General features: G+C 43.6%; 1 protein-coding gene across 2 annotated transcripts in view; it reads right to left on the bottom strand.

Annotated features, from left to right (window-relative positions):
- Positions 1-25,891, bottom strand: part of PTPRN2 (protein tyrosine phosphatase receptor type N2) — a 1,957,978-nt gene that overhangs the window by 1,698,620 nt on the left and 233,467 nt on the right. For both annotated transcript variants that reach the window (XM_049861881.1, XM_049861880.1), the window contains one exon: positions 22,628-22,678. In XM_049861881.1, coding sequence (XP_049717838.1) covers positions 22,628-22,678 — 51 coding nt within the window. The remainder of the gene's footprint in view (positions 1-22,627; positions 22,679-25,891) is intronic.

Below are 25,891 nucleotides of genomic sequence, written 5' to 3'. Positions count from 1 at the left end.
GCAAGCATTAAAATGAGTTGCGGTGTTATCTTTAGAGTCATTTTTAGTTTGTCTTTTACTATTTCCTTTATTTCCAGGCTTTATAAAATGACTCACTGTCAAAATTAGGAAATAGAAAATAAATTTTATTTTTTTAAATCTATTTAACAGACACATGTAAGCGAAAACATAAATGTTATGCCTTGTACAAAATTAAGCCTTTCCATTTCTTCCCTGATCTCTAACCATTTCATCCATTCCATGGGCTGTGCCAGGTGCCACACTGACACCTAGAATACAAAGACCCCCCGGACCTCAAGGAGCTCATAGTCAGGTGGGTGAGATCAGCAAGCACGTGGAGAGGTATACTGCCATATGGTAACAGCAGACGTTATGGGAGCCTATGGGAGGAGGAAGCTCAAAATCAATCAGGAAGACTTCCTGAAAGTGGAGATTCTTGATATCACCACTGTAAAATTCACAAAGAGATGATACATCCTATATTCCCCATAATAAGCTTTAGTCTTAAGTGAGCTCTCATAACAAGAATACTCTTTTGAGGCCTCTAGGAATGCCTTACCACATGAGAGACCTGTCTGTGGAAAAACTAAGACACTAGGAAGTTCTGAAAATCATCACCATGTAATTGGGGAGATAATTTTTCTTTATATTTTACTGATAATGTACGTATGCTGGGTCCTAAAACTTTGGTTCCAATTTTCTTCCCTCCAAACAACACATAAATCCCTAAGAAGCTGTGGTCTAAAAGAATGTGTCAAATTCTCTATTAAAACAAACCAACAACAACAAAACAAAAACTTAGGAAATTCCAGTAACGTATCTATTCTGTAAGGTGGACTTTTATGGATAGATTTCAAAAAGGAACATAACCTGTTAATTAACAGCTCTTATTTATAAATAAACTGACCTAGTACTGATAACCTGTTATTTCTTTTCTGTATCCCAGATAAGCCTATGCACTGCAGAAAACGGCCCTTACTTTCTCTAGGGCCAGAGTATTTGAGACCTTGACAGACAGAGGATGTAACTAGATCCACTTCCTGGCACTGAATCCTCATGAATCGCGTATGTCTCAGTACCTCTATACATGGATCCAAGGGTAGATATAGATGTACCTGTATTACAGAAACCATTTTGAACAAAGACTCATCTTTGGATTATATATTAAATGCAAAGTGAGGTCAAACGTGAACCTGAACGTGTTGCCCTACTTTCTCTCCTTCCACCTCCACTTGCTAGAACTCAATAGAGAAACAAAAAAGATGCTGGTGGGAGTGTAAAATGGTACTACCACTATAGAAAACGATATAGTGCTTCCTTAAAAAGCTAGAAATAGAAATACCATATGACCCAGCAATCCCACTCCTAGGAATATATCTTAAAGAAATACAACACGAATAGAAATATGCACACCGTGTTCACTGCAGCATTATTCACAACAGCAAAAAGATGGAAACAACTTAGGCACCTATCAACAAATAAATGGATTAACAGACTGTGGTACATAGACACAATGGAATACTATGCAACAATAAAGAATAATGACAAATCAGTGAAATATCTCAGAACATGGATGAATCTGGAGGGCATTATGCTGAGTGAAATAAGTCAATCACAAAAGGGCAAATATTGTATGCAACCACTATTATAAAGAAATAAGAAAAAGTTTACACGCAGAAAAAAAATCTGATGGCTTCCATGGAAATTTGCCAAATAAACAGAAGATACATGTCAATATTGGTGAAGGGAAAGGCAATACACCACATGGGGGAAGTCAGCAAAACAAGACTGTGGCATGGGAAGACACGAGAAGAAGGCAAGAACAAAGGGCAACAACAGTAATTACTGCAGCATAGACAATCCTGCCAACAACAGTACTAACAAATACTAATTTACAAACAGATACATAGGCAGAGAGGTATATTAAGAGGTGTGGGAGGGTGTAAGGGAACACGCCCACTTGAAAACAGAGGTTTGGTGGTGGATATCTCCACTTACATAGCTGTAGGTGCTGCTTATATATTAATACAGACAATAGAGCACACAGGGCAACCCCTCATGGGATGAAGTTCCTAGGCTCAAAGGCAAAGGACCACAGACTCAGGGTCATCTATAGCAATTGGCACAACACAGTTCACAAAAATAAAGTTCTGCATCCTACTTTGATGAGTAATGTCTGGAGTCTTAAAAGTTTTCAAGCAGCCATCTAACATACATCTATTGGTCTCTTCTCATCCAGGCAAAGGAGAATGAAGAAAACCAAAGACTCAAGGGAGCAATTAGTCCAGAGGACTAACGAACCACATGAACCACAGCCTACATGACCCTCAGACCAGAAGAACTAGATGGTGCCAGCTATCGCTACCAACCACTCTGACCGGGATTACAACAGAGGGTCCTGGACAGAGTGGGAGAAAAAATCCTAGAACGAAAAATCAAATTCACAAAAAGACCAGACTTACTGGTCTGACAGACACTGGAGGAACCCCTGAGACTATGGCCCTAAGAAACTCTTGTGAATTGTAACTGAAGACATTCCTGGAGACCACCTTTCAGCCAAATTATGCTGTTGTTAGGTGCTGTCCAGTTGGTTCCGACTCAAAGCAACCCTATTTACAACAGAGCAAAACACTGCCCAATCCTGCACCATCCTCACAATTCTTGGTATGCTTGAGCCCACTGTTGCAGCCACTGTGTCAGTCCATCTCATTAAGGGTCTTCCTCCTTTTTGCTCACCCTCTACTGTATCAAGCATGATGTCCTTCTCCAGGACTGGTCTCCCCTGATAACATGTCCAAAGTATATAAGATGAAATCTTGCTATCCTTGCTTCCATTGAGCATTCTGGCTGTACTTCTTCCAAGAAAGATTTGTTCCTTCCTCTGTCAGCCCATGGTATATTCAATATTCTTCACCAACACCATAATTCAAAGGCATCAGTTCTTCAGTCTTCCAGTCTACCTTATTCACTGTCCAGCTTTTACACGTTTATGAGACAACTGAAAACACCATGGCTTGGATCACTCACACCTTAGTCCTTAAAGTGACATCTTTGCTTTTTAACACTTTAAAGAGATCTCTTGCAGCAGATTTTCCCAATGCAATGTGTCCTCTGATTTCTTGACTGCTGCTTCCACAAGGATTGATTGTGGATCCAAGCAAAATGAAATCCTCAACAACTTCAATCTTTTCTTCATTTATCATGATGATGTTTACTGGTCCACCGTGAGGATTTTTGTTTTCTTTATGTTGAGATGTAATCCATATTGAAGGCTCTGGTCTTCGATCTTCATCAATAAGTGCTTCAACTCCTCTTTGCTTCCAGCAACCAATGTTGTGTCATCTGCGTATCACACATTGTTAATGAGTCTTCCTCTAATCCTAATGCCACACTCTTCTTCATATAGTCCAGCTTCTTGGATTATTTGCTCAGTGTACAGATTGGAATAGGTATGGTGAAAGAGCACAACACTGACACACACCTTTCCTGACCTTAAACCACACAGTATCCCCTTGTTCTGTTGAAATGACTGCCTCTTGGTCTAAGAACAGGTTCCTCATTAGCACAGGTAAGTGTTCTGGAATTCCCATTCTTCACAATGTTATCCATAATTTGTTATTATGAATTCAGTCGAATGCCTTAGCATAGTCAATATCTTTCTGATATTCTCTGCTTTCAGCCAGGATCTGTCCGACATCAGCAATGACATCCCTTGTTCCACGTCCTCTTCTGAATCAGGCTTGAATTTCTGGCAGTTCTCTGTTGATGTACTGTTGTAACCAGTTTTGAACGATCTTCAGAAAAATTTTACTTGTGTGTGATACTAGTCATTTTTTGATATTGCACATTCTGTTGGATCTCCTTTTGTTGGAATGGGCACAGGTATGGATCTTTTCCAGCCTGTTGGCCGGGTAGCTGTCTTCCAAATTTCTTGGCATAGACAAGTGAGCACTTCCAGTGCTGCATCCATTTGTTGAAACGTTTCAATTGGTATTCCCCCAATTCCTGGAGCCTTGTTTTTCACCAATGCCCTCAGTGCAGCATAGACCTCTTCCTTCAGTACCATGGGTTCTTTATCATATGCTACCGACTGAAATGCTTTAATGTTGATCAATTCTTTTTGGTACAGTGACTGTGTGTATTCCTTCCATCTTCTTTTGATGCTCCCTGCATCCTTTAATATTTTCCCCATAGAATCTTTCACTATTACAATTTGAGGCTTGAATTTTTTCTTCAGTTCTTTCAGCTTGACAAAGGTTTAGCATGTTCTTCCTTTTTGGTTTTCTATTTCCAAGTCTTTGCACGTTTCACTACAACACTTTATTCTGTCTTCTGGAGCTGCCCTTTGAAATCTTCTGTTCAGCTCCTTTACTTTCTCATTTCTTCCTTTCGTTTTAGGTACTCAACATTCAAGAGCAAGTTTCAGAGTCTCTTCTGAAATCCATTTTGTTCTTTTCTTACTTTCTTGATTTTTTAATGACCTCTTGCCTTCTTCACGTATGATGTCCTTGATGTCATTCCACAATTCATCTTGTCTTCGGTTATTAGTGTTCAACACATCAAATCTATTTTTGAGATGGTCTCTAAATTCAGGTGGGATATACTCTCCTGGACTTGCTCTAATTTTCTTCAACTTCTACTTTAACTTGCATATGAGCAATTGATAGTCTGTTTCACAGCTGGCCCCAGCCTTGTTCTGACTGATGATACTGACCTTTTCCACAGATGTAGTCTCTTTCCACAGATGTAGTCAATTTGATTCCTGTGTATTTCTTCTGGCAAGGTCTACGTGTATAGTTGCTGTTTGTGTTGTTGAAAAAAGGTACTTGCAATGAAGAAGTCATTGGTCTTGCAAAATTCTATCATGCGATCTTCGGCATCATTTCTATCACCAGGTCCATATTCTCTAACTACCAATCCTTATTTGTTTCCAACTTCTGCATTCCAATCACCAGTAATTATCAATGCATCTTGACTGAGATCAATTTCAGACTGCAGAAGTTGGCAAAAATCTTCAGTTTCTTCATCTTTGGCCTTAGTGGTTGGTACATAAATTTGAGTAACAGTTGTATTAACTGGTCTTCCTTGTAGGCATATGGATATTACCCTATCACTGACAGTATTGTACTTCAGGATGGATCTCAAAACTTTCTTTTGATGATGAATGGGATGCCATTCCTCTTCAATTTGTCATTCTCAGTATAGCAGTCCGTATGACTGTCTGATTCAAAATGGCCAATACCAATCCGTTTCAGCTCACTAATGCCTAGGATATTGATGTTTATGCTTTCTATTTCATTTTTGGTGATTTCCAATTTTTCTAGATTCATACTTCATACACTCCAGGTTCCAATTATTCATAGGTGTTTGCAGCTGTTTCTCCTCATTTTGAGTCATGCCACATCAGCATATAAAAGTCCCTAAAGGCTGAATCCATCCACATCATCAAGGTCGACTCTACTTTGAGGAGGCAGCTCTTCCTGAGCCATATTTTTAGTGGCTTCCAACCTGAGGGACTCATCTTAAATACTACTTAAATACTACTCCCGCTCCCCACATCATGGCCTGAGACACTGTGGACATTCCACATGCAGGTCCCATTGCCACCCACATTTAGCTCTGGGTTTTTACTTTCTAGTATTCTGTTATCTTTTGACTATGCAAACTTTCAGAATTCATGCTAATACCAGTTTCACAGTCTGGCCATAGGAAGTAGTTAGGACCCCCAAGCAGATTACAGAAAAGCCTTTCCGATAAAAGCAACTAAAATGCACAATTACCAAGTTAATCTTTTCACCCCCATGGATACCTAGTTACCCCAACAGGCAGGGAATGCAAATGGGGGGAACTGAGTCTCTGCTGTACCTATCTATACATGCCCATACTTGACCAGTAAAGAAGAAGGTACCCAAAGGCAGAAAGACGGTAGGCAGGCTGACAGAAGGCAGGGCAAGAGGCAGAAAAGAGGAGAGTGCAGCAAGGGTGGGAACCCAACTAGGCAGAGGCAAGAAGGCAGATGGATAAGCAGATAGTGGATGGCAAATTAATTCCATGAATGGTACTCATTCATCCAGCAACGTTCTCATAGGCCCAGGGGCACATTCTTGAGGAGACAAAATCAAGTCTGACTTAATTAAATCCTAGTATACATAGGAAGAAATACAACCAGAATGTTCCTTAGAGGCAAGGATGGTGAGACTTGGGCTTGCTTACTTTGGACACTTTTGGACATCAGGAAAGACCAATTGCTAGAAAATGACATCATGTTTGGTAAAGTGGATGGTCAGCAAAAATGAGGGAAACCCTCAATGAGATGGATTGACACAATAGGCCAACAACGCACTCAAGCATACCAATGATCATGAAGATGGTGCTGGTCAGGGCGACATTTTGTTCTGTTGTACATGGGGTCACCATGAGTAGGAACTGACTGAACAACAACTAACACTGGGAGTTGCAACTCTGGACTGTTGCTCAAAACAAGAAAGGTGTCACTATGACTCAAGGGTATTCCTATCACTCAATAGACTTATCGCTGACCTCTAAGATGTCTGCCTCTTTGTTAGAACACATACTGTCCCGAAATTAATAAAAGCTTTCTGCATGCATATGATAGTAGGCACAAAGAGGAATAAAAGCAGTATTCTAAGACAGCATTTCCTCTCAAGAAACTTAAATCTGGAAGTTAAAATACAGACACTTGAATAACACTTAAGGCATTGGGTGCCATGAAGAGGACAAACACAAAATGTTACTGCTAAACAGTCAAAAGAAGGAGAATCAGAGCATGCTGTAATGAATGAAGACAGTTAGGCTCATTCTGGGTCTTGAAGAACGAGTGGGATGTGGATGAGTGAGGACAATATGGGAAATGAAGCAGTCTGAAAACAATACAGAAATTAACTTGATAATTTGTTTAAAAAAAAAAAACAAAACCTGAGGTTGGAACCAGATGATAAATGGTCATAAACACTAACAACAGCCTCAGGTGTTTGGAAAAGAGGGAGCCACTGAACGTTTCAGATCAGGATGAAAGAATTGAGGCAATGAGTAGGGAAGACCAGGCTCATAGTGATATGCAAGACGGGTTGAAGAGGAGAGAGACGGAAAGTCGACAGATCAGGTAGGAGGGTAACACTACAGCTAAGGAATAAAGATAATTGAGTAGGAGGGTAACACTACAGCCAAGGAATAAAGATAATTGATGTTCAAATAAAGCAAGACAAACAGAAGAGATACTGCAGAGAAATACTGGCACGAATGGTTTGTGCTTGGTTATTAACCTAAAGGTAGCTGGATCCGTACCCAGAAGCACCACTGAACAAAAGCCTGGCGATCTGCTCCTGTAAAGATTAAAACCAAGAAAATCCTATGCAGCAGTTCTTTCTGTAACATATGGGGGTCACCATAAGTCAAAACTGACTTGATGGCAACGAGTGTTTTGGGTTTTATTTTATTTTTTTTTTGGTTTGGGGAATAATTGTACACAACTGGTCACCAAGATCTAGGGTGACAGACAAGAAAGACAACTTATAACATAAACTGTGAAATAATTTTGACCATAAATGCTGGAAAAGTGTTCTCCCCTCCTACACATGCTGAGCTTTCTCTTGTACCCAAGATTTGGCATCTCCACGTTGCTGATAAAACGCTCTTCAGCAGCCATTTGTCTCATCATACTTATCCAGGTTTTTAATGCAATGAACTAGCAATTTGTCGAGAGAAAGCAATTATCAAACTCTACCTTCTCTGACTCTAGAACCTCTATCCAGATATTACAGCCAAGTAAAGAATTAGTAATTCAAGATTCACAGTGTTGCTTTTACGACCTAAGCAGCAGGAGCCAAAACAGGAGGAGCATTGTTTTTAAAAAAAGTGACGATTTTTTTAAACTGCTCCATGAAACACATTGCTAAACACTTGGGAGCTGGAAAAGGTCCTAAGAAAACACTGAGCTTGCTCCCACCAGCAAAGCCAGTGCCCCTTCCCACATAAAAAAACCAGTCCTGCCGTAGCCCAGCCACCACTCATTCTCCTCAGCGGTGCTGGTCTCAGGGCTTCCAGACCACACTGCCCTTCCCAAGCTCTCTGGGTAGCTCACGATTCATACAGTGTAGACTTTATTGCTGCTACCTAATCTCTTTTTCAAACTGACTGTACTTTTTCACAGTCTCCCACTTGTCATATTAAAGCTTCTTATTATTCTATTTTTTCCAGTGCAATAAAACAGAATAGCTCTGTTTATCAAATTTGCCACAGCATGCTGGGTGATCCACTAAATCACAACAAGTAGTTGACAGACCCAGCTTGTGACTGCTAAACATGAAACTGAAAAGAAAAGAAAAAAAATGTTGTGTGGACAGCCAACAAAACTGTTTATGTGATGTGCTTCCTTCAGACTTCAGAGAAGCTTAAGGTACAGAGGAAGGGAGACAGGGAGAGGGGGGAGGGAGGGAGGGGGAGGGAGGGGAATGGGGAGGGATGTTAGGAGGAAGGGAGGGGGAGAGAGGGAAGGAGGGAGGGAGAGGGAGGGTAAGAGGGAGGGAGGGAGGAGGAGGGAGGGGAAGGGGAGGGATGTTAGGAAGAAGGGAGGGGGAAAGAGGGAGGGAGGGAGGGGAAGGGGAGGGACGTTAGGAAGAAGGGAGGGGGGAGGGAGGGAGGCTAAGAGGGAGGGACAGAGGGAGGGGGAGGGAGGGGGAAGGAAGCTAAGAGGGAGTGCAGGAGGGAGGGGGAGGGGGAGGGGGAGGGATGTTAGGAGGAAGGGAGGGGGAGGGAGGGGAGGAGGGAGGGGGAGGGAGGGTAGGAAGAAGGGAAGGCGAAGGTTGGTTCCTTCCAATCTGTTAAGAGATATACCTTTTAGAACCTCAAATTATCTTTTCAACAATAATAGATGCTATTATTTACTGAGGGCTCACAAGAAGCCAACTGCTTTCTGAGTACTTGCTATGTGCCCACATAGTTTACTTACATTAATTAACATAATCCCCACTCATGATTTTAAGGTAAGAAAATTGGAATTTAGCAAACTTAAGTAACATGCTCAAGGTCACAGAGCTCTTAAGGCATTGTCAGTTTGCACTCTCACTGTCTGAATTTCAAACCTGTGTCTTTAGCTCTAGGCCCCAAGCAAAAATTCAGTAGCCATTTATTATCCACTTATGTGTAATGCTCTGCGGTATATACAAAGATGAGTAAGATACTATCTTCCTCCCAAAATAAATATCTGAACTTCATATTTCATATTTAATTTCATATTCTGGTAAATGCCACTACTATCTTCTTTTCCCAGGTAACTTGACACCAGACCTTGCCCCTCATTCAATGGCTCCCAAACTAAAGAGTCACTAAGTATGTATATTTTACCTGCTAGTATTTCTCAAGTGGATCCTCTTATCTTCAAAGGAGTGGTGAAAAAAGTTAACACACTCAGCTGGTCACCAAAAGGGTGGAGGTTTGAGTGTGCCCAGAGATGCCTCAGAAAGGCCCGGCAATCTACTTCTTAAAAAATTAGACACTGAAATCCCTATGGAGCACAGTTCTTCTCTGACACACACGAGGTCCCATGCGCTGGAATCAATTCAATAGCAACCGCTAACTGGTTCACCTTCAAAATCACATCCACTGCCTTAGTTCAAAGTCCTACCACATCTTGGTAAAAAACCCAAACCCACTGCCGTCGAGTCGATTCCAACTCATGGCAACCCTATATGATGGCGTAGAACTGCCCCACAGGGTTTCCAAGGAATGCCTGGTGGATTCAAACTGCCAGCCTTTTAGTTAGCAGCCATAGCCCTTAACCACTGCGCCACATCTTGGTACATTATTAAAATAGTCTCTTACCAGATCTCCTTCAGTCTGTTTTCACAGCCTTCTAATCTATACTCTGTTCTGTGGATATGGTGATAAGAAGTACCAGTGTGACTGTAACTCCTCCTGTTTTAAACCATCCCCAGGTCCCAGTGTCCACAAAATCAATGGCAAATCCCTGAGTAGGGTACCCAACACCCTGCTGGAACCAGCTGCCTTCCCAGTGTGTGTCCCTCCATCCGCTCCCTCCCAGCTCACACACTTGCCTCTACTGCTGGCACCATTCACTCTGCCTGGAACTAGCCTTACCCCTCTGTGGTGAACTCATACTCATCTTCCCAGAGCTGGCTTAGGGACCGCCACCTCGGGGAAGCCCTGTCTGAGAACTCCCCTGACATGAGAAGGGCTCCTCCTCTCCTCACCCTAACCCATCCAAGCCTTGCTTCACTGTGCCACAGTAACCTGGTCCCAGGCTGGCAGCATCACCAGATGTGAGCTTTTCCATGGCCGGAATTCTACACTCTTCATCTTGGAAACCCCGGGTGTCTAGCAGCGCAGTGCATCTTGTATCAAATAAGAGTTCAGTGAATGCCTGTGAAAAAAATGAATGAATAAAGCATATGGTCTCTGTTCCCAAGGAAACTGCCATCTGGTCGGGAAGCACAAATACAGAAATGAAAATCGAAGGTAAATTTGATAAATACCACAAAAGTGGAAAAATCATCAAAGAAAATAGTGGTAGAAAAGGAGAGTTCATGACTGAATTGTGGCTAATATTTACTCATTTCTTGCCATGGGCCAGGCACTATCCAGGCATTCACACATTTGGGCCTCATAATAATCCTGTGAGGTAGTTACTAATATGTGCTCATTTTCACAGATAAGGGAAGTAAGGGACCAAGAGTTTAACTCCTTCCCAGGTCACCCAGCAAGTATATGTATACATTTATATATACGATTAAGAACTTGAAACAAACCTTGAATACATGTTCATTTCTTCAACAGATACATACCAAGCACCTCTGAAGTGCCCAGAACTCCCTAGAGACCAGAGATGAAACAGAAACCAGAGAGACATGGTCCCTACTTCCATTCTAAGGAAGGAGACAGACAGTAAAAATTAATTAATTTGAGATCATGAAAAGAACCAAGAAGGGATAAAGAAATATCGAGATAAAGGACTTGAGAGCGGTATGGATTCCTGCAAGTGGTGTCACCTCTGAGGCGAAGACCTGAAGGAGAGAAGCAGGGAGATGTGCGAAGTGTGAGAGACAGGCCCCCTGACCTTGGACAGAAGGCGCTCAGGCTGCCCGCTGCTCCGTGGCTATAAGGTGAAGTGACAGAAGGGGAGTCTGTTTGAGGCTGAAGTCCGGAGAAGGAGGCAGGGATCACATAGCACCTTGCAGGACAGGGTGAAGGGACAGGAGTTCGTTCCCAGTACAACAGGAAGCCCCTGGGGCATTCCAGTGAAGACAACATGGATGCACACGACTCCCAGAGGAAGAGGGAAACAAGGGAAAGTCACAAAGACATGTAAATGTGGGTGAATTTCAGAAATGAGACTCCTAAGTCCTAGGCCCATAAAACCAAAAAATAAAAAAAGTTGCCATTGAATCGATCCCGACTCACGGTGGCCCCATGTGTGTCAGAGTAGAGCTGTGCTCCATAAAGTTTTCAAGGCTATGATCTCTCTGAAACCGATCGCCAAGCCATCTCTGGGTAGGTTTGAACTCCCAGCCTTTCCCACACAACCATTCGCACCTCCCAAGGATTGCTCCTAGGCCCATAGGATTCGTAAAAAAATGTATTGTATGGGTGATACAAGCAAAGTGAGGTCTAGGATCCCATGGACCTTCATAGTGGGTCAAGAAGTTTATTTAGAAAGCAAAGAAGAGTCAGTGACTATTTCCAGCAGAAGGCCATGAGGAGAACCATGCATTAGGAAGCCTGAAAAGCCCTGAGGTGAAGATCTTCACGGGGTCACCAGGTCCTGGTACAGATAACATTCAATGGAAGTCTGGGTAGGGGTGGAAGTAGGGGTGCAAAGGAGACAGCATTCTGAAGTAGAACCTACAGGACCGACCCCCAAGGAACAAGGACAGAAGCTTGGAACCTGGGTGCCTAGAAAGAGCTGTGTCCTGAATGCACAGTCTAAGGAGGAACCACTTTAGAGGGCATCCCTGGGTGGTGCAGTTAAAGCACTCAGCTGCTAACCAAAAGGTTGGAGGTTTGAGTCCACCCAGAGGTGCCTCAGAAGAAAAGCCTGATGACCTACTGTCTTAGTCACCCAGTGCTGCTATAACAGAAATACCACAAGTAGACGGCTTTAACAAAGAGAAGTTTATTCTCTCACAGTCTAGTAGGCCGGAAGTCCAAATTCAGGATGCCAGGGTGCCACCACCACTCTCTGAGGCAGGTCTCGGCACTACCCTGTTGTACAGGGGACACAAGCACAGTGAGCGGTGCTCAAGGTCACAGCAGACTACTGGCAGAGCTAAAACTCAAACTCCCATTGTCTGGCCCAAGCCCCTCCATAATACTGTCTTTCTGGCTTCTGAACTTCTCTTCCCCATTACGGGAATGAAGGTCTTCAGCTCACAGTGTCTCGGCCTCACACTTGGAGATGCCTCTTTCCACCTGAGGGCTTCTCTTTCACATTGCCCATACTGCATACAGTATAGGCAAACAGTAGAATCTTACGAAAGTGCCTGGAATCAAATTCTTAGGACTTTGGGCTCTCAAACCTGCTCACTCTTCTTGGCTGGGTCTGCTTCTCTCATGTCAAAGAAGCAGAAGGGTTATGGGTTGTTGGATAGAACCAACTTTGTGCAGAGAAATGTAAGTATGCAGAGTGATCTCACAGTTTTCCGACACAACTGAGCACCAAGCCCGTGCTGCTCTGGAGAACCTGGGCTGGGAAAGCCATCCAGGTGCTGGCAGGCAGTCCTGCACAGGGCCTGCAAGGGTCTGAGGGCAGAGGAGGTAACATGGAGAATTCCCAGTGCTCCCCAAGCCTGCTCCTCATACATCCCCTCTCCGTTACTGCCGCCTTGAATGGAGGGCCCCACGGCAAACAGGAATGGCAGGCTCCACATCTTAACGCTGTTTGCTCAGGGTGAGGCTTGCTGCTGTTTTATTTAGCAAACAGCCCTTATTTTAATGGACATTAACTCTGAGTAAATGTGTATAGCAGCCAGTTTTTCCAAATACTGGAAATATCTTATATCTGGGGGGGTCTCTCTTTCCCATCCCTCCCCCTACTTCTGACACTTGGATCCTCAATTGCTCCTCTGGTTTCTCTTTTTGGTCCCCCCACTCAACCCCGCCCCCAACTCCAAGTACCTGGTCTTTGCTCCCTGAACCCTTGGTGGTCTGCTTCCTGTCCCCTTCTCCAGGCATCTCCCACCTTCCCCAGCCCCCTGGCTCCTAGTATCCCATTTTCCCCCTCAAACTTGTCCCTTTACCCCTCTCTCACCATCCCTTTGGCTCAGCATACCCCCCAGTATCTCTGACCCACACTGCCCCCCCTCCCGCTATAAAGGAACAGGACTCAAAAAAAGGGGGATTTTTTTTTTTTTTAACAAAGCAAATTAAGGGTGAGTCCTCTTGCTCTGGTTTATGCTTTTATTTCCTCAGCACCTATTTATCAAACTTTCCCTGGCTGCAGGATGCTGCTGGTTTCCCTGCCCTGCCCTCTGCACACACCTCCATGGTGATGCTGAGATGGGACCATGTCCTCTAGCAGGATACCAAAAAAAAGAAAACAAAACTTGTTGTCCTTGAGCTGATTCCCACTCATGGTGACCCCATGTGTTACAGACCAGAGCCATGATCTCCAAGCCTTGCTTCTGGGTGGATTCAAACTACCACCACTAGTTAGCAGAGCAGTGTAAACCCTTCGCACCACCCAGGCACCCTGTAGCAGGCAGAGACACACCTAAGCAGCACTGGCAGCCCCAGCTCCTCAGCACACTAACTAGCACATAAACTAGCACATGGTTACCATGCAAATAATGTCGAGTAAGTGAATAAACGAATCTGAAAGATAAATATGGCAAAGCACTTAATGGCACTGATTAAAAAAAAAAGATAATACTATTTCATTCATGTTAAGGTAACAAACTACAAACATTATTTTAAAATGTTTATTAGTTTAAAATAGATATAATTTATTTTAATAAATTAATCGTGGTGATAATTATAACAATAATAATAATAGCTAACACCTCTATAGCGCTTTGAGTTCCTGGATGGTGCAAATGGCTAATGGGCTGGGCTGCTAACTGAAAGACTGGAGGTTCCAGTCCACCCAGTGGCACCTCCGAAGAAATGCCTGGTGATCTACTTTCAAAAAATCAGCCATGGAAAACCCTATACAGCACAGTTCTACTCTGACGCACGTGGGTCGCCATGAGTTAGAATCAACTCAAAGGCAACTGGTTAACTGGTTATACAGTTCTTATGTACCAGGCATTACTCTAAACATATTAATTCATTTGATCTTCCCAACACCTTATATAGCAGTTTCTATTATCATCCCCACTTTACAAACAAAGAAGACACTCAGTTAATAACTGGCAGAGTCAAGACTCAAGCCCAGCAGCCCAGCCCCAGAATCTGTGTCCTAAACCACCATTGTGTACGACCGCATTCTCAGATGTTTATTCCTTCCTGATGCTTTCATGAAAAGACCGTTGAATTAGATGTCAGGACGCCGGGGCTCTGGCCCCCATTCCTTCCCATGTAATCGTAGCTTTGGGCAAACCATGTCACCTCTTTGACACTTCCAATCACCTGTAAAGTGACTGAAACCTCTGCCCTGCCCTGGCCTCACTGTGCGGATGGGATAGTGACAGCCTTGAGAATTCTCTGAAATTCTACCACGGCATTCACATGCCAGGGTGAGGAGAAGACACAGTCCTTCAGTTTCCCGTGCTGCTTTTCAATTTTTCTTTCCAGCTGTAGATAAGTTACGGGCATCTGAAAATCATCTCTGCCACTAAAGAACGGCTCAGGGAAAAGGAAGTCTGAATGGCTATCTCCCTTCTGTGTGATGAACCACTGTCCTACTGACCAACCAGCGGTAGACATACTGGAAGAATCTAGTCTACCTCTTGCGTTGTCCCCTAGAACGCTGAGAAGTTCTGAGCTGATGAACAGCTTAAAGCTGAGAGCAGCTTCTTGGACACATCATGGTACTCCATGCCCACTTCTCAAGGACACCAATAGTGCGTGTCCCTCTCTGGCCCCTCCCCTTGAAGACAGAGTGAGCAGTGTCTCTCCAGGTGAAGATCTGGCCCAGAGGCTCTACACCTTAGACTTTGAGGGCTGCAGAATTCCCCAGCACAGACTCAACTTTCAGAGCCTCATCCTTCCCATGCAGGGTGGGTGGGGGTGGGGAGATTTCATGCTTCAGACAAAGCGGGGATGGTCACCTCACTGAGAAACAAGAGGTCTTGCACTCCACAAGTTCCCCTCCCTTCCAAAGGTGATCGGGAACCCAGGTGCCCTGTGTAAACTGAGGAAGGGTGGCAGCAACTCACAGTCCACCCAAGTACCACAGCAGACAGAGGCAAGCTTAGGACATGACTTTAAACCACACGGGCTATAGATTCTGCATCTCTTGGTTATCCAGTTGCCATCCAGTCACCTCCGATTCACACCAGCCCCATGTGTGTCAGAAGTAGATGGCCAGGCCTTTCTTCTGAGGTACCTCTGGGTGGACTTGGACCTCCAACCTTTCAGTTAGCAGCCAAGCATGTTAACCATGTGCACTACCCAGTGACTTGGGTACCTGTTGGTGTTGCTTGTTGTTATTAGCTGCCATCAAGTCGGCTCCGACTCATGGTGACCCCATGTACAATGGAACAAATTGTTGCTTAGTCTTGCACCATTTCCATGATCTTTGATATGTCTGAGCCCATTGTTGGTAGGTGATGCCTACTTGAGCTGGAAGTAGTGGCCAGTTCTGGCAACAAGGCTATCATCCCTTTCCTGAGCCCCATGCTTGTGTCCCACCCATCAGCCCCCATTAGTCCACATAACCGGACTTCTACTGCTGTTCTGTCCCCCAGGTTCATGTTCTGCTCACCTGCTCGGTGCTAACCCCACCTACAGGGCTGAGAGGCAGTCCTGCTGTCTCAGGGGTGCGAATTCTGCCCTCACTTCCCAAAGACTACTCTCCACATGCCTTCTGTCCACCAACCCACCCACCCAGAACCGTGGAGCCTTGAGGTTCTGCAGGGCGGGGTGTCTACCTACCCACCCACCCAGAACCGTGGAGCCTTGAGGCTCTGCAGGGCAGGGTGTCCACCTACCCAGCCACCCAGAACTGTGGAGCCTTGAGGCTCTGCAGGGCAGGGTGTCCACCTACCCACCCACCCGGAACTGTGGAGGCTTGAGGCTCCGCAGGGCAGGGGCTTGGACAGGCATCTTGGCCTGTACAGCTCAGGGCACAAGAGCAGGGGCCTTAACCGGATCTTCATTTCAGAATAACACAGGAGATTTTTAAAGATGTCTTTCTTAGATTATTTCTATTACAAAAGTAACACAAGATTGTGTTTAACAGCGCAAGCAATGTAAGGGTATTTAAACATATAATCCCTTGTATGCTCCTCTCCAAACTGTCCCTTTACTGCCACGACCCTGTGGGACAGGGTAAAACTGCCCCATAGGGTTTCCAGGGCTGAAAGCTTTTTTTAAAATTTTTTTTTATTGTACTTTAGATGAAGGTTTACAGAACTAGTTTCTCACTAAACAGTTAGTACACATATTGTTTTATAACACTGGTTAACAACCCCAAGACATGGCAACACTGCCTTCTCAACCTTGGGTTCCCTATTACCAGATTTTCTGTGCCCCCCGCCTTCTAGTCCTTGCCCCTAGGCTGTTTGCCCCTTTCATCTCGCTTTGTTTTATGCGCCTGTCCAATCTTTGGCAGAAGGGTGAACCTCAGGAGTGACTTCATTACTGAGCTGAAAGGTGCTTGGGGGCCATACTCTCAGCCCCTGAACACCTTTCAGCTCAGTAATGAAGTCACTCCTGAGGTTTCTCCAGTCTCTGTCAGGCCACCAAGTCTGGTCTTTCTTTTTGAGTTAGAATTTTGTTCTGCATTTTTCTCCAGCTCTGTCTGGGACCCTCTATTGTGATCCCTGTCAGAGCAGTCAGTGGTGGTAGCCGGGCACCATCTAGCTGTGCTGGACTCAGTCTGGTGCAGGCCATGGCAGATGTGGTCCATTAGACCTTTGGACTAATCTTTCTCTTGTATCTTTAATTTTCTTCATTCTTCCTTGCTCCCGAAGCAGTGAGACCAATGGAGTGTCCTAGATGGCCACTCACAGGCTTTTAAGACCCCAGACGCTACTCACCAAAGTAGAATGTAGAACATTTACTTTATAAACTATGTTATGCCAATTGAGCTACATGTTCCCCGAGACCATGATCCCCACAGCCCTCAACCCAGCAATTCTGTCCCTCAGGGAGTTTGGATGTGTCTATGGAACTTCCATGACGTTGCCTTGTACAAGTTGTGCTAGCTTCCCCAGTATTGGGTACTATCTTACCCTTCACGAGAGTTACCATTTATCTATTGTTTAGTGTTTTTCCATCCCCACTCCTCCCCTCCCTTGTAACCATCAAACATTGTTTCTTTTTGTATGTAAACCTTTTCATGAGTATTTACAGTTGTGGTCTCATACAATATTTCTACTTTTCTGATTGCCTTATTTCACTCAGCATAATGCCCTCCAGATTCATCCATGTTATGAGCTGCTTCACAGATTCATCACTGTTCTTTAGCGTTGCATAATACTCCACTGTGTGTACGTACATCAGTTCGTCTGTGGATGGGCATCTAGGCTGTTTCTATCTTTTTGCTATTGTGAACACTGCTGCAAGGAATATGGGTGTGCACATGTCTATTCGTGTGATGACTCTTATTTCTTGAGGATATATGCCTAGGAGTGGGATTGCTGGATCATATGGTATTTCTATTTCTAGCTTTCTAAGAAGTGCCATATCGTTTTCCAAAATGGTTGTATCACGGAGACTGAAATCTTTATGTAAGCAGGCTGCCACATCTTTCTCTCATAGAGCAGCAGGTGAGTTCGAACTGCTGACCTTTCGGTTAGCAGCTGAGCACTTAACCGCTGAACCACAAGGCTCTTCCAAACTGTCCCTAAAACCAAAAACCTGATACTGTCAAGTCGATTCCAACTCATAGCAACCCTATAAGACAGATTAGAACTGCCCCACAGAGTTTCCAAGGAGCAGCTGGTAGATTCAAACTGCCGACCTTTTGGTTAACAGCCGAGTTCTCAACCACTGCACCACCAGGGCTCCAAATTGTCTCTAGTTCCCCCAAAAGATAGCCAGCGTTCCTTTTCACATCCTTCTTCCTGGTCATACAGGGAAGGGAAAAAAATCCATATATATATACAGGTTTTCCTACAGATTTAGATCACATTATAACCACCACCCTGCAACTTACTTTTTCACTTATCACATAACGGACATATTTCCTAGTCTAAAACTAATGATTTAACTAAGTTCTAAGTAGCTACACAATATGCCATACTACAGAGCCATCATAACTTATTAAAGTGTTCCCTTATTAGTGGACTTAAAGGTGTTCCCTTATCAGTGGGTGGTGCAAACAGTGAACACGCTTTGCTGCTCACCGGAAGGTTAGAGGTTCGAGTCCACTCAGAGGCACCTCAGAAGAAAGGATTGGTGATCCATTTCTGAAAATCAGCCATTGAAAGCTCTATGGAACACAGTTCTACTCTGACATACAATGGGTCTCCATGAATCTGAACTGACTTAACGGTAACTGGCTACAGGCATTTTCAGGGTTTTTTGCCACTATAAATAATTTTGCATACCTTTGCTTTTGTATACTTGAGTCCCAATAACAAAACAAAGTAATTTTTCATTTAATAGATATTGCCAGGTTACATTTTGAAAGAGTGTTACCAGTTCACATACCTACCAGCCAAGGATGACAGTGCCCGTCTCCCTGCACCCTCCTCAGCAGTGGACGTGGCTCATCTTTTGTTGCCATTGTTGCCAATCTGCTGGGTGATGGTTCCATTTATACTTCCCTACCTACTACTGAGGAGCCCCAGCAGCACAGTGGTTAAGAGTTTGGTTTCTAACCAAAAGGTCAGTGGTTCAAATCCACCAGCTGCTCCTTAGAAACCCTATGGGGCAGCTCTACTCTGTCCTATAGGGCCACTATGAGTCATAACTCAATGGCAATTGGTTTTTTTGTTTTTTTACTGCCAAGCAAAAGGGGAAGACCCTCAAAGGGTTGGAATGACCCAGTGGCTGAAACAACTGGCTCAAGCAATTGTGAGGATGGTACGGGCCTGGGCAGTGTTTCATTCTATTGTACGTAGGGTTGCTGTCGTGGAACCGACTTGATGGCACCTAACAACAATTGAAGTTAAACATATTTAATATAATTGTTGGCCATTTCCATTCAGTCTGTAAATTACCGTTCACATCTTTGCCCATCTTCCTATTGAGTTCTTTATCTTTTTCCTATAATTTACAGGTGCTCTTTATAAGTAAGACATGATCCCTTTTTTAACACAGATGTTGCTAGTGGTTTTCACAGTGTTTATCTTTTGACTTTACTTACAGTAGCTCATTGGATACAAACATGTTAAAACATATAAAGCTTAATATGATTATGTTTATTTCCACTTGTATCCCTAGAAGGAAAGGGAGAGAGAGAGGCTGACTCTGTGCCATAATACTCTGGACCTACAAACTGCCCATCTTCCATTTTAACTCTGTTTGTCTTGACTGTGGCTGCCTGGCCACATGTCTCTGCCTCTGACCAGCTGGATTACACAGCCTCCAGTGGCAGTCATAAACCTGGACCCAGTAATGGCAGTGTACTTTTTTTTTTATAACTTCCTGTCAGCTACACAAACCACACAATTTTGTAAGATTGGACAAAGCTTGTTTTGCTATTTCCTAGGCCTTTGTATTACTAGAAAAAACACCAAACATTGTCTTTTTCTATAAATCAAGGTTCCAAATACTTATCTATACATTTAAATTGCTTTAATCTTCCAAAGAATTCAAAGCTATATCTTAATATAATGTTAATATAATCCCATATTAGGGAGGAAAGTTGAGGTTAGGGAAGAAAAAAAAAAATCTAAGAACGATTATGACATGACATCCAGGCCTGCTTTTTGTCAAAGAGAAAAACAGAGCAGGGAAAAGGAGTTACAGGCTTTTCTTATTTTGCTAGCACTACTTATGCCCAATTATATTAAACACACACACACACACGTAAACCCACATATGCATATACACATACACATATACTACACACAGACACACACACTCACACATAGATACATACATGCACACAGTCACACAGCACACACATAGGGACATACTCACATACACACACACACAAACACATTCACCTCTCCTTAAAAAGATGGCTCAAAATAAAAGGTGCACAAGGTGTTATTCAAAGCAGTGCAAAGCACAGCCACCTAAAGGAGATCACTGTGCACAGAGGAGCAGATGATAGGAGCCGCCAGGCCCACCAGTCCTAGAGAGCCAGTGCATGGCCAGGCCAACGCTGTCACTCCTAGACACGTATCTGTTACGAACACTCCATCTCACAATTCGACTGTGTTTGTTTCCATCCCTCTAATCCAGGTCACCACTTAGCATAATTTTAACAGAATTCTCCTCAAAAAGAAGAAAAAACACAAAACAGAATCCTCCATAACCATCAATAATTTGTTCTTTTCCTTTTGTCCGCCTGTCAGCTCCAATCCCTGCAGACACATGAGCTTCCAGGACACAAAAAAACACAAGGCTTTCCCAAATGCTGAGATTCTACAGTCTATGATCTAGGACCGTGATCACCACAGGGTGCTCATTGTTCATCATCTCAGACCCTAAAACAATGTCATGTTTCAGCTCCGCTCAGGACAAGGAAAGGTTGGCTTAAAAACGCTCCTTGGGAACCCACTGTGCACAGGCACAGAAGACCTCACTGGGAGACCCTACGAAGTGGTGCATCCACTTGGGAAGTCCGTGAGCCATGAAGAGATGCAGAAAGAATCTCGACAACAACATGCTTCCTGTGCAAATGTGGGCTTCGGCCCACAGGCACCCGGGTCTACACAACTGCCTCTGCCAGGCTGTGAACTGACACAGGAGGATCCTGGGACATAAACTAAAGACAGGGAGATGGGGCAGTGAGCTGAGAGAAGAGAACGTGCACCTCTCATAATAACCTTGAAAACACTCCCTGGTATCCAGCAACAGACCATGTTTCACTTTGTAAAGGCAGCACTGTACACAAAATTCAGTTTGGACATTCTTGTTTAATCCATCCTCCCCTTAGTGTTTGAAGGGCCACTATCAAATTGCATACTGCCCCAAGTTTACTACCAATTAAACAAGATGAAGAAGACCATGATGTCAACCAGGTGCTTCCACCTAAAAACCTTACTTGACTGGTATTTTCCAAACCCACATTCTCTTAAGACTTCATCCTAGAAAAGCCAAGAACCCTTGCACCTATTATAAACTAAAGGACATGTGGCCCAATCACAAAATTGCCCCCACTTCAAAAGGGCCCACTTTTGTTTAAGTACAACTTCCCAGAAGCCATCGTTTTTTTCCAACTCACTTTCTCAAAAACCCAGCTTCCATAAAAAAGTTTGTGATTGTCTTTCTCCAGTTGAAGTCCTTGGTAGCTCCTCTTGAGTGCCTGGCTTCCTTGCTGAAGTAATTTGATTAATTCTCAAACAGAATCTTTATTAAAATTTTTATAACTGGACTCCAGAATCTGTCATTTAACCACGCTGCTGATGATTATTTTATTTTCTTCTTCATCTAAGACAATATCATAAGCACTTTCTGAGCATATGCTTCCTTTCTAAGAAAAGGCACATTGAGGAGAGAACTGTCTTTGCCCAGCCCGTCCCAGTGGCTATCTGGAGGCCTTCTTGCTTCCTGTGTTTAACTGTTGTCCTTGCGGACTTTTTTCTGAATGCACAAAATGTCAGATATGCTTTCCTCAGCATATAATAAACAAAAAAACCAAACCCACTGCCGTCGAGTCGATTCCAACTCATAGCGACCCTATAGGACAGGGCAGGACTGCCCCATAGAGTTTCCATGGAGCACCTGGCGGATTTGAACTGCCAACCTCTTGGTTAGCAGTTGTAGCACTTAACCACTATGCCACCAGGGTTTCCCACCATATAATACCAGAGGAAAACTGGCAGCATAAAGAATGGACCACTTGTCTACTGACAGAGCGATCAGGAATGGGTGGAGTGCAAGGAAATCAGAAAAGTGGCCAACTGGGTTAGGGGAGGGTAGGGGCCAAACGCCAAATGCTAATGATGCCAGCAGCCAGGTATATTCAATCTAGGTAAGTCCTCTCTTCACTATGATAAAGAATTCATCATTGACGACAGGGTTCTACTACCCATTGTTGCAAAGCTTCTCATGAATGACCTTAAAATATTGGATGTAGATATGGATACAAATGCAGATTTAGACATGCATACACATATGGACACATAAAGAATATATTCCAATTCAATTAATTTTCCTTTTTTTTTCTCCCTTTTAATAACCTCTAGAGAAGTTTCAGCTCGCCATTCTTTTCAGAATCATTAAATGAAACACAACTCACTCAGACAGGGCTTGATGTCCAGCCTTCATGCTGCTCAGCTGAAGTCCTTAATTAAAACTGCATTTGGTTGGCAGAATATAGACAAGCCTAGAAAAACAGCAGTGTGTCAGCCAAGACCAGCACACTTACCATTTACACAGGTCTCAGATGTTCTGCAAAGGTCATCTTCAAATAGGCAACCTAAGAGGAAAAAACAGAAAAGAGAAACAAGTTAGTATACGAGAGAAGAATAACACATCTATAGGAGGCCATTATAGTTGGCTGGCTCAGGAGTCTAAAAGAAACTGTAGAAAATGACAAAGCACGTTCTTTCAATTGTACTTTTCTGAGCATAATGCTGCATTATTCTGAAGGCCAGAACATGACGCCCCTGGCTTGTTCAGGGAGAGGAAGTGTGTCCTGCACCGACCCGTCACATCAGGAGAAGGCACAGGTACGTCGTCTGGGCTCCATTCACAGACAGGGACCCTCTGCCGGGACAGGGTCCTTCTAGACGAAGGCAGGAGATCACCAGCCTGTGAAAATGGGTGGTGATCTACGCAGACCCCCTGCTCGGTCTCTAGACCACCTGTCTAGCTTCCCAAATGGACAGACCTATGGGATTCTTGGATAAGGTTAAACTCAGTATTATCACAAGCAAGAGAATTACACAGGCAACATTAAGCACAGAATAGATCTTTTAGGTCCTTCTCTTAAATATTACATGCTTAACACACATTACATGCATGCTAAAGTGGTCAGCCTGCATTTGTTGCTCGCCAAGGACTAGGGAAAGAAGAGAGACTGGGCTGCATTAGAATCTGAACAGTGACCACTGAAGCCACTGACTGGGCCAAACCACAGACCAGCAAGAAGAGGGTGGGGGCAGGGGAGAGGTGGGAAAGTGTAGGAAGGAGATAAAGGAGAGCCGAGGAGAAGAGCAAACAGCACAAAAAGGATCAACAGGCATCAGGAACACCTGTTCTTTGAATGGCAAGCTCTGCAGAATGAGACGCAGCTCCTAACTTATGGGGCTTCCTTCCCCACCCAGAAAAGAGCACTTGGAAAATTCCACATCAGATGTGAAGTTTGAGTGCAATGCCAAACACATCTACCTGCTGCCAGAGGTGCACAGGGCGGTTCAGAGAAGGCTGGTTTTTTGTCCTGTATTAGAGTACATTTTAAACACAGAGACCTAAGTAGGGTGAGCTGTGTCAAGTGCGTGGTGTGAACGAGGAAGCCACCTGAAATGGGACAGATGCCGTCAATACTCAGGTGAGTGCCACTTTTAGGGAGAGGTGCAGCCCCGGCTCTCTCTTCACACCTATCGCAGGGATGGGCCGTGAGCCAAAAAAGCTTGATGTATTCTGAACACACTGTGCCTTTTAACAACAGTGGGAACGCAATGCTACCTAAGCATAATGCATAATTAGTCCTGTTTCTCCAGTTGACAAACTCCTATTCATCCATTAAGACCCAACTCAAAAGTCCTTGACAAGCCTGGCTGGTTAGTTCTGTCCAGGTGTCCAGTATAGCGTTTATCACATTGTATTGTTATTGTTCACTTAAGGGCATATCTTCCTCTCTCGAGTATGGGAGTCTCAAAGATCTGAACCATTTAAAGTTTATCTCTTTAGCCTTCTATTACTTCCTCTGTGCCTATCCACGTGTTGGGTACATGGCAGGTACTCAAGCGTAAATGAATGAATGAAATGGAACAGATAAATTAGGAGAAAATTATTAATTACAAAGAAATTCATCCCCAGGGTTACTTTGAAGTTTCCAATCATTAACACCCTTATAAGAGAATTGGTCTAAAATCTTTATAGCTAAAGCATTCAATTACATTAAATTAATACATGTTGAGCAGGACACAGAGCCTGGACCTGCAGGGGATACAAAAATAAATATCATTCCAGAACTAAAGGAGCAAAGAGTAAGACAGAACGGAATTATAATACGTCATCTCACTTCACCCTAACAACAGCTTCATGAACTAGGTTTTACAATCCCACATTACACATGAGAAAATCAACACTTACGGGGGTAATTTGCTGTGGTTTCCCACAACTCACAGGTGGTAGGGTCGGGATTCAAACCCAGGTTAGCCAGGCTGCCAAACTGGACCAGGCCTGTGCAGTCCTGCCACAGAGAGCTAGAACACTCTAGGGAGAAGGGTAAGTTTGAAACTCAACCTCATGAGACTCAGTTCTAAATGAAGATTCTGTTTTTCTAAAATAATAATAAAACCTTGTGAAAAATAGGGATTTTTTTTTAACAGCATTTCCACCTACTTTATGCATGAATTGACCCAAGTGTTCACTTTGCTTCTCCATTCTTATTTCCCATTTCTCACAGCTCTGCGCTCCCTCACACTCCCACCCCCCTTTCTTCTCCACTTCTGTCTCACTCATAAAGTTATTTCTTCATTCAGCAAATACTGGAGCCAGGAAGTGTGATTTAGAACAGGTAAAAGTAACCTGAAAGGAGAGTTTTAGTGAAATTTATGAGAAACAGCCTGGTAGAACAGAAAGGGAACTAGACAGGGAGTTCAAAGGCGTAAATTCCAGATCTGGTTCCCCACAAAAACTCTGTGACCTTGAGAAAGTCACTTGACTCCTCTGGGCTCAGCATCATGAGCACTAAAATCAGGGGTTAGGTTAATTGATCTCTAAGATCACTCACAGTGCTAACATCTAAGACTATATTAATTGCAACCTAGAAGAAAATAATCACAGCCACAATGATCAGAAGAAAACTGCCCAGGATTTCATGAGATGGAGCCTGGTTAGGGATCTATGTCCCTCTTCTACTGCCCCAAGCACTCAGAGGTACACACTCTTGTTCCATCTCTGTGCTCACAAGACCTTGGGCAGAGATACACGGGACACTTGGAGACACACGGCTTAGGTGTGCAACTCACTCACATTAAGAATTCTGTGTTTGTCACATGGTAACAGCAGATGACAGAACTCTGCTAGAAAAGGCACCAGGAGAAAAGCCTTTATATTGCTTTTCATCCTCTGCCTTAATCAAGGCTGACGATTAGATGTGATTCGAATGACATGTGCATTGCAATTAACCCTTGAATCCTAACCTTGGAAACTGCTATCATGTATGCCTAGCTTGACCCATTCTAGAAACTGATGAAAAACTGCATCGGAAAGACTTCCAACACTCCTGGGGAAAAAAATGCAAAACTTACAGCAATATTTCAGGTTATTTATTACCAGAGTTGGAAATCTTATGCATATTTCACCCAGTCAATATGCTAATTTGACTGCTAATTTATTTGTTTTGTTATTTGCTCTAAAATTAAGAAGGGCCATATTTCATCACCTACTAATAGTAATTATGGCTATAAATCACCAAGAGAAAGAAAAAGACATTTTGTCTAACAGACATTTGGCTCAA

This window comes from Elephas maximus, chromosome 20, assembly GCF_024166365.1.
Source record: "Elephas maximus indicus isolate mEleMax1 chromosome 20, mEleMax1 primary haplotype, whole genome shotgun sequence".
In the NCBI taxonomy this organism is placed as follows: Eukaryota; Metazoa; Chordata; class Mammalia; order Proboscidea; family Elephantidae; genus Elephas; species Elephas maximus.
Note: the sequence above shows the minus strand (reverse complement) of the source record. Positions and strands in the feature narration are given on the sequence as shown.